At 48.6% G+C, this 12,818-nt stretch overlaps 1 protein-coding gene across 1 annotated transcript in view; it reads left to right on the forward strand.

The window, feature by feature from the left end:
* The first annotated feature begins 427 nt into the window (after positions 1-427).
* SLC27A1 (solute carrier family 27 (fatty acid transporter), member 1) overlaps positions 428-12,818 on the forward strand; it is a 40,703-nt gene continuing 28,312 nt past the window's right edge. Inside the window, exons 1-2 of the mRNA XM_010845680.1 lie at positions 428-776; positions 2,344-2,511. Coding sequence (XP_010843982.1) covers positions 2,345-2,511 — 167 coding nt within the window. The 5' untranslated portion in view covers positions 428-776; position 2,344. The remainder of the gene's footprint in view (positions 777-2,343; positions 2,512-12,818) is intronic.

Consider the following 12,818-nt stretch of genomic DNA (forward strand, 5'->3'; position numbering starts at 1 on the left):
GGGGGGGGGGGGGGGGGGGGGGAATCAGGGCAAGATGGAGAAGAGGGAGAAGTTTAAGGAAGACTGAAAGGGGAGGAAGGGCAGCAAGCTCTCTGCCCACATTTGTGAAAGAATGAATCTCAACTCCAGCTAGGGCGACAGTGTCAAGCCTCAGTTTCTTTACCTGTAAAATGGGGTGATCACAGTAGCGCTATCTGGAAGGAAAAGAGTAGCTGCTATAGTTTCTGGGCATTCCTGATCCCTAGCTGAGAAAGTCGGGGACCAGTGGCTGGCTCTGGGCCTGTGCTCCGGATCTGCCTCCTCGTCCCCATTTCACCCACCCTAGGCAGCCCGCAGGGACCAATGGCAGCATGTGTGGGGGAGTGCCTGCCCAGTCCTGTCCTCTAAATGGTGCTGGAAGCAGACGCTGGCTGCCTCCCAAGGAGAGAGCTGAGAAGGTCGGCCAAGCAGGAAAGAAACAAGCAGGGGTGGGATAGGCAGGGGGGCAGAGGTAGGGGGAGCTTGGAGAGAGGGTTCCAAGGGAGAAGCCCACATGGGCACAATGCAATCACAGCAGGCCCCATGAGACGGCAGAACCAGAAGCCCCAAGGGGAGGTCCTCTGTCTTGGCCTCACTGTCGGTGTCCGCCTCCTGCCTGAGCTTCTGGGAGCCCACGACCGAGCAGCCAAAGCCTGAGGATCCGTGAGCGGCTCCAGGTCAGCCAGGGAACAAGGTGGTGAGCGGTGAGGACAGCACTAGCCCTCACCTGATCAGCTGGAGGGCTTTAGGGTCTCTAGGTGAGCATTTAGGGTTAGGGTTGCAAATAAAGGACTCTGTGGAGCTTCCTGTGGAAGGATGGGGACCTGGTGTGTGGATTTTTTCATCCTCCCTGGGCAGCTGGGGTGTTATTGAGACTAAACTCACAAGATTTGGAGATTCGGATTTGGGATTAGTCGGGTCCCTGGAATATACCTTTAAGACTGAGACGGGGGTTGGATTCCCTCACAGGTCAGTCTCAGTCGGTGAAGAATCTTTCTGCAGTGCAGGAGGCCTGGGTTCCATTCCTAGGTCGAGACGATCCCCTGGAGAAGGAAATGGCAACCCACTCCAGTGTTCTTGCCTGGAGAATCCCATGGACAGAGGAGCTTGGTAGGCTACAGTCCATGGGGTCGCAAAGAGTCGGACACGACTGAGCGACTAAACCACCACCCAGGGGTTGGATATTCTGGGGCCCCTAGGCTGTGAGTTTAGGGCTCCTCAGGTTCCTGGAACGTGTGTTTAAAACCGAAGAGGCGTTAGGGATTGGATTTAGAACAAGCTGGGCCAAAACCCAGTACAGGTAGGCCCTGAGTATAAACTGGGACTTTTTAGTCCCCGGGCGGTTAGAATTCAGTTTGCCATCTAAGGCTTGGGCCGGGAGCGCCGGGGAGCCACGCCTCTTGGCTGAGTGACGCACAGTTTTCTAATTACCAGGCTGGGAGGGGAGCTGGGAGCCTAGCGAAATTTGGTCTTGGAGACAACAGCCGTCCTTGCCAGGGCGTTCTAGCCCCCGGGTCTCGTTGGCAGTGGTCTCTCTGGCCAGAAACCCCTCTCTATGGTCCTGGTCTCCGGTACGGGGTGGGCCTCGGCTGTGCCGCAGGGGTCTCTAAGTCAGGTCCGAAGAGAGCTTGTCTGGGAGGGCAGGTGGGGCGGGGCCTAGGGTGCTAGGTGGGCCCGGGGGGTGGTGACTGCCAAAGCCTGAGGGCGGGGTCGGTAGCCGGGGTGGAACTCAAGCCTGGGAACACCGGCTAAGCCCAGGATCGGGGGCGGGGCTTGAGCCCAAGGGCGGGGCCTGATTCAGAGTGGGGCGGGGCCATGGGACTAACCTAGGGGCCGAACCTGGTCTAGAGCGGGCGGGGCTCTGGAACAGTGCCTGGCGCTTACGGGCTGGGCCAGAGGCCCAACTTGGGGGCGGGGCCAAGTGAGTGGCGGAGGCAGGTGGAGGCGGGACCTAGGGGAAAGCCCGGGACCAGGGTGGTGGGGCCAAGGTGGAGCCTAGGCTTGTGGGTAAGTCGTTAAGGTGGAGCTTGGATTCTGGGTACCGCCGCTCAAACGAGGCATAGGGCGGGGCTCGCCAGTGACTGACGGAACAGAGACTGTGTCGGGGGCGTGGATATACACTAATGATTGGCAGAAAAGCCTGGGCCGGGCTTGAAGCAGGGAGGTCTGGGACGGGGCGGAGCCTGTCCGAGACACGTCCAATCCCAGACATCGGGGTGGGGCCTGGCTCGAAGCGGGAGCCGAGCTCGACCGGGGGGCGGGGTTGGGTCGGTCTTGAGGCGGGGCCCGGGCTGCCCGCGGCCTCAGAGCTCTCCGCCTCCCCAGGATGCGAGCTCCGGGTGCAGGTTCGGCTTCCGTGGCCTCTCTGGTGCTGTTATGGTTGCTCGGACTGCCGTGGACCTGGAGCACAGCGGCGGCGCTCGGCGTGTACGTGGGCGGCGGCGGCTGGCGTTTCCTGCGCATCGTCTGCAAAACCGCGAGGCGGGACCTCTTGTGAGTACAGTCTGGGCCTGATCCAGGGGCTGGGGTCGGGGGCGGGCTGAGTGTCCATGGGGGGCGAAGAGAGGGGGTCTGCAAGGGCGGCGTGAAGACTTAGGGGAGAGAGGTTTTGGAGCCTCGGAGGCGGGGTTTGGGTGAGGGCGGGGCTAGGGCGGTGCTGGGACGGAAAATAGTGGATTGGGGACTCTGAGGGCACCTGCAGGGGACAACTTGAGGGTCTTTGGAGGGAGATGAGTAGGTTTCAATGCCCTTGAGACTGAGTGGGTGACTTCAGGGAGCTGGACGACAGCTTGGGGGTATTAGGAGTGCGAGTAGGACTTCCGGAGAGCTGAGACTGATGGAGGGGAAGCTGTGCGTTTTAGGGGGGCGAGGGTCTCTATGCGGCTTTGGTGACTGAAGGACTGGGGACTCTTCAGGGACTCTGGTAGGTTCCTAGGGGGCTGTCAGGGGAACTTTCTCGGGAAAGATGAAAGGGCTTCCTGGGGAATGTGTAAAGGGTTTTTAGGGTCTTTGAAGGGTGTTTGTCTCTTTAGGGCCATTTACAGGTTTCTCTGTAGTTAGAATGCTGTTTGAGAGTTTGAGATCTGTGCGTGATTTTGGGGGTTGTTCAAGGCCTGCCGAGAGGTTGCTTAGAGGTCTCTGGTGACTGACTATCTCTAGGGAGAGTTCGCAGGCATCCTTGGAAGGTCTCTGGGCTGTCTCTGAGGGCCTTGCTCAGAGAAGCTGTTGGGAGTCCTTCTGGGGTGACATAAATGTTTCTGGGCATTCCACCGGAGCAAGTCTTAGGAACAGCCTCGATGTGGAAGTCCGTGAACACTTGCTATGGGTCTGCCAGTCTTGGTGCCCATGAGAAGATGGGAGGACTAACCCACTGTAAAGATAAACTGAGTTTCTGTGAGCAACAGGGGTAGTGTGGAGTTGGGAAAAGTTCCTCTGCTAACTGACTGGCTCTGAACCTTTTAGAACCCACCCTTTCCTTTCTATACCCTGGTCCCTGCCCCTGGTTTTCTGACATGCAGCTCAGACTGTGCTCTCTGCTCACACATTTCCCACGACCTCTACCTGCTGCAGTAGAAAAGACTCAGTCCCCAGCTGTGTCCTTGGGGTTCTGCCATTCTGTTGCCTGCCCACTTGCCACTCCCCACGTCTCCATAGGGCCCCCAGATCAACTTGCCTTGTCAGGCTCAGGCTGCTTCCTCTGCCTGGAACATGTATGTGTACGTGCTCTGTTGCTCGGTGGTGTCTGACTCTTTGCGACCCCCTGGGCTGTGGCCCACCAGGCTCCTCTGTCCATGGGAGTCTCCAGGCAAGAATACTGGAGTGGGTTGCCATTTCCTTCTCCAGGGAATCTTCCTGACCCAGGGATCAAGCCTGAGTCTCCTGTGTCTGGAGGATTCTTTAGCACTGAGCCACCTGGGAAGCCCATGGGCCCTCTTTTTTTTTTCCCACCTGCTGATGCGTTATGATGTTGCCTCCCTCAGATGAACCTTTGCTGAATTTTCCTGGGCAGCACTCTCCCATGACTCCTTGTTGCTCTAAGAATCTAGACCACATGAGCTTTCTGACCTTGTCCCCAACCTCCTGTCCTTTTCTTTGTCGCTCTTCCCACTGTACTGGCCTCCAAGCCATTCCTAAACACGCTCCTATTTCTTCAAGCCCCAAGGCCTTTGCACTTGCTGTTCCCTTTGCCCAGATCACGGTTCCCTTGCTCTTTATTTTCATCACGGGTTAAATGTCACCTCCTCAGACAGCCCTCCCTGACCCTGTGTCTCTGTAGACCCTCCTACGTTCTTGTTTTCTAGAATAGCAAAGATTGCCGCAGGGCTCCCTCTGTGTGAGGCACCCTGGGAATCATGACTTCTTCAAGTCCTCCCAGCCACCCTGGGAGGTCTGTACTGTCTTGTCCCATCTTACAGATGAGCAGATTGAGGCACAGCATGGTTTGGTCACTTGCCCAAGGTCACACAGCTGGCCGATACCAGGGGCAAGATTTGAACCCCGACAGTGTGGCTCCAGAACTTGACTTGTAACCACGAGCAGCATCAGTCACTTATAATTATCTTGTGTGTCTGCTTTCTTGCCTTTTAATTTTGGGGTCTCTTTTCCCCCTCGGACTAAACTGTGGGCCTGGTGGGGGTGGGCGGCACAGACTGTGCCACTGTGGCCCTGGCCTCCTCCCATCAGGGTGGCACCCAGGAAGTGCACAGGATATATTTTTTGGCTGATGGACCTTTCCCTACCTCCTTCCTTGGACTTGCCTAGGCCCCAGCTCTGCTCCATGGGGCAGGGGCTATCCATGCCCAGGCCTTTCTCCCCTGGCACAGGGTAGGAGCTGAATCCACTCTGAATCCCCGACACAGAGCTTGGCACACTTTCTGTAAGGAGGCAGCCTGGAAGATGGCCTCACCTTCTGGTCTTCATACCTTTGTATAATCCCTTTGCTTTGAGTGTGGGCTGGACCTAGTGATTCAGTTCTTTTTTTTTTTAGTTCACAAATGCTTATTACCAAATTGCTGAAAGCTTTTAAGAGAAAAGATAAGAGGATTTCCTTAAACCTGGAAAAACAAAACATAAAAGAACCAGCAATATTTTAAACAAAAAATCATAAAAAATTATAATCTTCATCAGTTCATTCAGTCCTATGCGATTAGTTTTTGATCTTCATCTTTTGTTAGCAGTTTTACGAATCTAGTTTTTCTTTAGAGTTCTATAAATCCTTACCCAGTTGATGTTATGATCTGAAAATTACCATCAACTTGTATCCTAGAGTACTTGTCAGAATCCTTTTTAGAAATTTCTCTGAAGAAGGAACACTCTTGTAGTAACTCTTTAGGAAAAGCCTCAGAGTAAAGCAGTAACTGTCTGTAAATGTCAAAAGACTTAAAATGCCATGGCTAAAGATCTGATTAGAGATCAATACAGTGTAGTTGACAGGGAAATTTGGTTATTTCTATGATACATAGCACTGTAAGACAATGACTAGAATTATGACTGATAATATTATCAATTATTATATTATTATTATAAATAGAATATCATTATATGTATTATAATGTTTTATCTCAACATTACCAGATACTAACGTATGTTATATTTCTAGGAACATCATATAATTTTAAAAATACTTACATACCTATATAAATACAATATAAAGAAAGCTTAGTATTTTTACTTCTTAATGCTTCTTCACATGTAATTTAACATATCAAATAAGTCTAATTAGTTTAACATCTATATTTTTATGAGAAGAGAGAACAAATCTTTTGTAATATGCTGCTGCTGCTGCTGCTAAGTCACTTCAGTCGTGTCTGACTCTGTGCGACCCCATAGACGGCAGCCCACCAGGTTCCCCGTCCCTGGGATTCTCCAGGCAAGAACACTGGAGTGGGTTGCCATTTCCTTCTCCAGTACATGAAAGTGAAAAGTGAAAGTGAAGTCGCTCAGTCGTGTCCAACTCTTAGCTACCCCATGGACTGCGTGCAGCCTACAGGCTCCTCCATCCATGGGATTTTCCAGGCAAGAGCACTGGAGTGGGGTGCCATTGCCTTCTCCTTGTAATATGCTAGGGGCCCTCTAAAAAAATCCCAAAGTTAGTTTGAAGTCAAAAAGACTTCTTTGAGAATTTCATTTTGGGGAAGTTTGTAAAAAAATATTAAAAGGTTTAAAAACACTTGGTCACAGAGGGTCATAGGACACTGTGAAACAATACTTATGTATTTAACCAAAGTGGCAAAGACTTTACAGGCAAATATAGATTGCATGGCTAGTGATCCACTTCTGATGAACAGAATATAGCAGAAGCAATAGGATATTATTTCTGAGATTAGGTCATCAAAGACTGTGGCTTCCATCTGGGGTGCTCTTTCGTGGGTCCCTTACATGGCAGTCAGTAAGACAGCTCTCTGGAGAGTGAACTTGGAAGTGAATTCTTCCCCAGTGAAACCTTGAGATGACCACAGGCCCAGCCAACACCTTGATTTACAAGAGAGCCAGAGCCAGACCACCCAGCTAAGATGCTTCTGAGTTCCTGAAACTGTGAGATGATGAGTGTTTGTTATTTCCAGTCGGTAACTTTGGGTGTAATTTGTTACACAGCCATAGCTAACTAGTGCAGCTTGTCATAATACCCACCTCCCACGCCACACCAGTGTTCCAGTGTTCTCACAGCCTTGTAAGGAAGGAATGCTTACTAGTCCCATTTGATTGTTGATGAACCAAAGCACAAATAGGGCAGGTCATTTGCCTAAAAATGCATAGCCAGGGAGGAGCAGGGCTCTAGAGTCTGTTCTTTGCTGTGTTGTGCTGGAGTAGTGGTGGAGGCTGGCTGCCTTTAGATCTGACGTTCAAAAATATTTCAGCACCCTGCCCCAGTTCTTCCAGCTCTCCTCTGTTTTCATCATGAAATCTGATCACATTCATCCTTGTTTATTTCTTCCTGCCCTGGTGCCCTGGAGCTCAGGGTGGAAAACAGGAGGGGCAAAAGGAACAGAGGGACAAGAAGAAGTCTCAGGAAGGGTCCAAAGGCAGACAGTGGCCTCTTTGTCCCCAGAGTGGGGGTGGCTTGTGCTGCTGCCAGGCAGGGCGGCCCAGGCATGTGGCTGGAGCCCAGCGCTGAAGTTCACTGCCCATCCGTGGGTGTGCTCCAGAGAGGGTTGCGGATGTTCGGGTAACGTGAGCATAAGCCCCTGTGGCCTCAGTTCGCATTTCTTTGCTGTGTTGTCTGTGGACAAGAAGCATCCTTGTGGGGGCTGTTTCCTATGGTTCCGACCCTTAGTGCTAACCCTCTCCCCATGGCTGTAACACTAGTATCCCTTCATGGAGTTTTGGGGGTACCCTATTGAATTCATCCATGGGAAGCTCTTAGAGGAGAGCTGGGCACAAAGTAGGTGCTCAGACTTGTTGGTACTGATTGCCTTCAGGCAGCAGTGGGTACCTCAGGGGTTAGGAGCTTGGTGGCTGGAGCCAGAGTAGCTAGCCCATGAAATATCACCCTCTGGGTCTCCGTTCCTTCGTCTGTAAGAGTACACTTTGTACAGCACCTCTCCTTCAAGAAAACGTGAGTTGAGCACCTGCTGTGTGCAGCACGGGCACTCGGCCTGCCACATGGTACACGTTGAATGTTGCCCTCAAGCTTCGGGGCAAGCTTGAGCAGGAGCAGAGGGACCGTGCCAGGGAGCCTGGGTCTGGGTTGTTCTGTCCTCTACTTGTTGTGTGACCTTGGGTATGTTAATTCACCTCCCTGAGCCCCCACCTCATCCACCATCTGACATGGGGATTTTAGAACCCTACTTTGAAGGGTGGCTGTAAGGTCAGCTCAATAAACACAGAAGACGCTCATTGGAGCAACTCTATTTATTAGTTGAATGGTCAAGATATCAGGATTTGACCGGGGAGTTGAGTGTATAAACAGCTAACTTTTGGCATTTTACATTTTCAGTTATTTTTTTGTAGCAATTAATACATAACAGGTACAAAATTCAGATGTTAGAGAGAGGTTTGCAGTGAATGTTGCCCTCTCTGGACTGCCTGCAGCTCTGCAGTTCCCCTCCTCAGAGGTGTCTTATGTCTCTTTGCCAAAATATAATTATATAGGGGCTTCCCTGGTGGTCAAGTGGCTAAGACTCCATGCTCCCAATGCAGGGGGCCTGGATTTGATCCGTGGTCAAGGAACTAGATCCTACATGCTTCAACTAAGAGTTCATAGGCCACAACTGAAGAACCTGCTTGCTGCAAACAAAATCTGGTGCAGCCAAATAAATACATACATATTTTGAAAAAGAAATATATGCAGACCTTTTGTTCTTTTTTAAAAATATTTGGCCATACCCCTCGACTTGTGGGACCTTTGTTCCTCAACCCAGGGTCAAACCCATGCCCCCTGCCTTGGAACGCAGAGTCTTAATCACTGAACTGCTGGGGAAGTCTCAGACCTCTTGTTCTTGGTGCTTACGAGTGGCCACACATTCATCATCATTTTCTTCACCTCATGCTTGCTTTCTTCTCTCCACTTACACTTGAAATTTTTACGTTTATTAAAGTCATGCAAGGTTCAAGATGAAAGATTCTAAGCCGTCTACCTCAAGTGGCAGCTGCCTGCTCAACCTTGACCCACATTTTCTCTTCCCTATCAGGAGTGATTCTTACCTCTTGTTTGAATCTCCAAATGGCCTGCTGCTGCTGCTAAGTCGCTTCAGTCGTGTCCGACTCTGTGCGACCCCATAGATGGAAGCCCACCAGGCTCCGCCATCCCTGGGATTCTCCAGGCAAGAACACTGGAGTGGGTTGCCATTTCCTCCTCTAGGGGATTTTCCCCACCCAGGGATTGAACCCATGCCCCCTGCCTTGGAACGCAGAGTCTTAATCACTGAACTGCTGGGGAAGTCTCAGACCTCTTGTTCTTGGTGCTTACGAGTGGCCACACATTCATCATCATTTTCTTCACCTCATGCTTGCTTTCTTCTCTCCACTTACACTTGAAATTTTTACGTTTATTAAAGTCATGCAAGGTTCAAGATGAAAGATTCTAAGCCGTCTACCTCAAGTGGCAGCTGCCTGCTCAACCTTGACCCACATTTTCTCTTCCCTATCAGGAGTGATTCTTACCTCTTGTTTGAATCTCCAAATGGCCTGCTGCTGCTGCTAAGTCGCTTCAGTCGTGTCCGACTCTGTGCGACCCCATAGATGGAAGCCCACCAGGCTCCGCCATCCCTGGGATTCTCCAGGCAAGAACACTGGAGTGGGTTGCCACTTCCTTCTCCAGTGCATGAAAGAGAAAAGTGAAAGTGAAGTCGCTCAGTCGTGTCCAACTCTTGGCGACCCCATGGACTACAGCCTACCAGGCTCCTCTGTCCATGGATTTTCCAGGCAAGAGTACTGGAGTGGGGTGCCATTGCCTTCTCCGCCAAATGGCTTATGTGACAGTATGTGCATTTTTTCACTTTGAGAGCTCGTCTGTCCTCTCCCTCTATGGAAGATGAGGATTCAGCATCCCTTTATCCCCCGTCCTCATTTTCTTTCTGTTCCTGTGCATGTTGTACGCATATCCACCCCCCGTACATACCCAGACATACATGTTTTTCCATTCCTTCATTGTCCCAGTATTATCACAGTAGATTCTCATCATCTGTTCTACAGAATTGCTGCACACATTGAATTAGCAAATACTGAACCATTGTTCCTAGGGAAAATACAGGGTTAGGTTCCTGAGAGCCTCTGATCATGACATTTCCATCAACCAATCAGTATGTAATCTTGTTTTATGCGTGTTCTATTTAAAGACACCTCCTATATATTATTTATTACAACTTAACTCACTGCCAACAACATTATAACTCATGCCTGAATAAAACTTTTCTAATATGCATGTCTTCTCCAAAAGGCACATCACAGCCTTCTTGTGCTTAGGAACCCTAGACATCATTTCAGCATTATGCGTAGGACCCATTTTAAACAGAAAAATCACCAACAAAAAGCAAAAAGCTTACAAAAACTGTGGTGTATGTGGTGTTTCAGTTCAGTTCAGTCGCTCAGTCGTGTCCAACTCTTTGCGACCCCGTGAACCACCATACGCCAGGCCTCCCTGTCCATCACCAACTGCCAGAGTCCACCCAAACTCATGTCCATAGAGTCGGTGATGCCATCCAACCATCTCATCCTCTGTTGTCCCCTTCTCCTCCTGCCCTCAATCTTCCCCAGCATCAGGGTCTTTTCAAATGAGTCAGCTCTTCGCATCAGGTGGCCAAAGTATTGGGAGTTTCAGCTTCAACATCAGTCCCTCCATTGAACACCCAGCACTGATCTCCTTTAGGATGGACTGGTTGGATCTCCTTGCAGTCCACGGGACTCTCAAGAGTCTTCTCCAACACCACAGTTCAAAAGCATCAGTTCTTATGCACTCAGCTTTCTTTATAGTCCAACTCTCACATCCATACATGACTACTGGAAAAACCATAGCCTTGACTAGATGGACTTTTGTTGGCAAAGTAATGTCTCTGCTTTTTAATATGCTTTCTAGGTTGGTCATAACTTTCCTTCCAAGGAGTAAGCATCTTTTAACTTCATGGCTGCAATCACCATCTGCAGTGATTTTGGAGCCCAGAAAAATAAAGTCAGCCACTGTTTCCACTGTCTATTTGCCATGAAGTGATGGGACCAGATGCCATGATCTTTGTTTTCTGAATGTTGGGCTTTAAGCCAACTTTTTCACTCTTCTCTTGCACTCTCATCAAGAGGCTTTTTAGTTCCTCTTCACTTTCTGCCATTAGAGTGGTGTCATCTGCGTATCTGAGGTTATTGATATTTCTCCCGGCAATCTTGATTTCAGCTTGGGCTTCCTCCAGCCCAGCGTTTCTCAAGATGTACTCTGCATACAAGTTAAATTAGTAGACTGCCAAAAGAATGTTTGTTTTTAATATAAGCTAAACAATTTTATGTATTTTCTCTGGAGTTATTGATTGCCTTTGTATTTGTTAGTTTTCTATGTATCTATCTCTACTTCGGGCTCAAACTCCACACATTTGTCTCTCTCTCTTCTTATGTTTATAGTATCAGATGGGCTTCCAATTTCACCTTTTTGGAGAAATCTCTGTTCTAGCCTCCAATCTGTCCAAACTGTGCAAATTTCCCTTTCCACCTGGGGTGTAACCATCACCCCAGCCTTGCGCCTAGCCATCTTCCTGAGGATTAGCATCACTTTGTCTTGGGCTGGATGCCCTGTTTCCTGAGTTCCTGGTAGTCCTCCTCTTTGGTTTACTCTCTTAATTAGTGGGAGCACATCTTTATTAGTTTTGGGAGAAATGATGCATGGGAATTTAAGTTTTTGAGACCCTCCATATATGAACATATCTTTATTTCCACCCTCACACTTGATTGATGGTCTGGGTATAGACTTCTAGTTTGGATATTATTTTCCTTCAAAATTGAAGGCATTTCTTATTTTCTTCTCACATCATGGTTATTATTGAGAAGTCTAAAACCCTCTGGTTCCTGATCCTTCGTAGTGGCCTGTTTTTTTGTTTTGCTTTCTGGAAGCTTGTGGGATCTTTTCAAGATAGTGGGCTATTTCCATCCATCATACGATCTGTTGGTGGGGTTTCAGGTCAAGCAAGTTTTTTTAATCCTGTGATTGGTGATTTCCTCACCTTTCCTTCCTTTGTTCTTCTTGGAACTCCTGTTATTGAGTTATTGGAACAATGTCTAGCTTGATACCTATTTGTTGAATATGATTTTGGATCTTCTGGACTGATGCTATAATTTTCTTATCTTTTCTCTTTTATTTTCCATCTCTGTCTTTTTATTCTACTTTCTATGATATTTCTTCAAATTACTTATAACCCTTCTATTAATGTTTAATTTATGCTCTCACATTTAAAATTTTTATTATGTTATCATTTGTTCAAATTAATAAACTTTTTATTGATTTTTTAATTATGTTTTTTCTTTTTTACAAAGACTTCATTTTTTATTGTGAGTTATAGGTTTACAGAAATTGAGCAGAAAGTATTATATACTCCCTCCCTATCCCCTGCAGTTTTCTCTATTTTTAAGACCTTGTATTAGTATAGTACACTTGTCACAATTGATAAGTCATTATTGATACATTATTGTTCAGTTCAGTTCAGTCGCTCAGTTGTATCCGACTCTTTGCGACCCCCTGAATCGCAGCACGCCAGGCCTCCCTGTCCATCACCATCTCCCAGAGTTCACGCAAACTCATGTCCATCGAGTCTGTGATGCCATCCAGCCATCTCATCCTCTGTCGTCCCCTTCTCCTCCTGCCCCCAATCCCTCCCAGCATCAGAGTCTTTTCCAATGAGTCACCTCTTTGCATGAGGTGGCCAAAGTACTGGAGTTTCAGCTTTAGCATCATTCCTTCCAAAGAACACCCAGGGCTGATCTCCTTCAGAATGGACTGGTTGGATCTCCTTGCAGTCCACGGGACTCTCAAGAGTCTTCTCCAACACCACAATTCAAAAGCATCAATTCTTCAGCGCTCAGCCTTCTTCACAGTCCAACTCTCACATCCATACATGACCACAGGAAAAACCATAGCCTTGACTAGATGGACCTTTGTTGGCAAAGTAATGTCTCTGCTTTTGAATATGCTATCTAGGTTGGTCATAACTTTCCTTCCAAGGAGTAAGCGTCTTTTAATTTCATGGCCGCAATCACCATCTGCAGTGATTTTGGAGCTCAAAAAAAATAAAGTCTGACACTGTTTCCACTGTTTCCCCATCTATTTCCCATGAAGTGATGGGACCAGATGCCATGATCTTCGTTTTCTGAATGTTGAGCTTTAAGCC

Source organism: Bison bison, unplaced genomic scaffold (assembly GCF_000754665.1).
Source record: "Bison bison bison isolate TAMUID 2011002044 unplaced genomic scaffold, Bison_UMD1.0 scf7180017864221, whole genome shotgun sequence".
Lineage (NCBI taxonomy): Eukaryota > Metazoa > Chordata > Mammalia > Artiodactyla > Bovidae > Bison > Bison bison.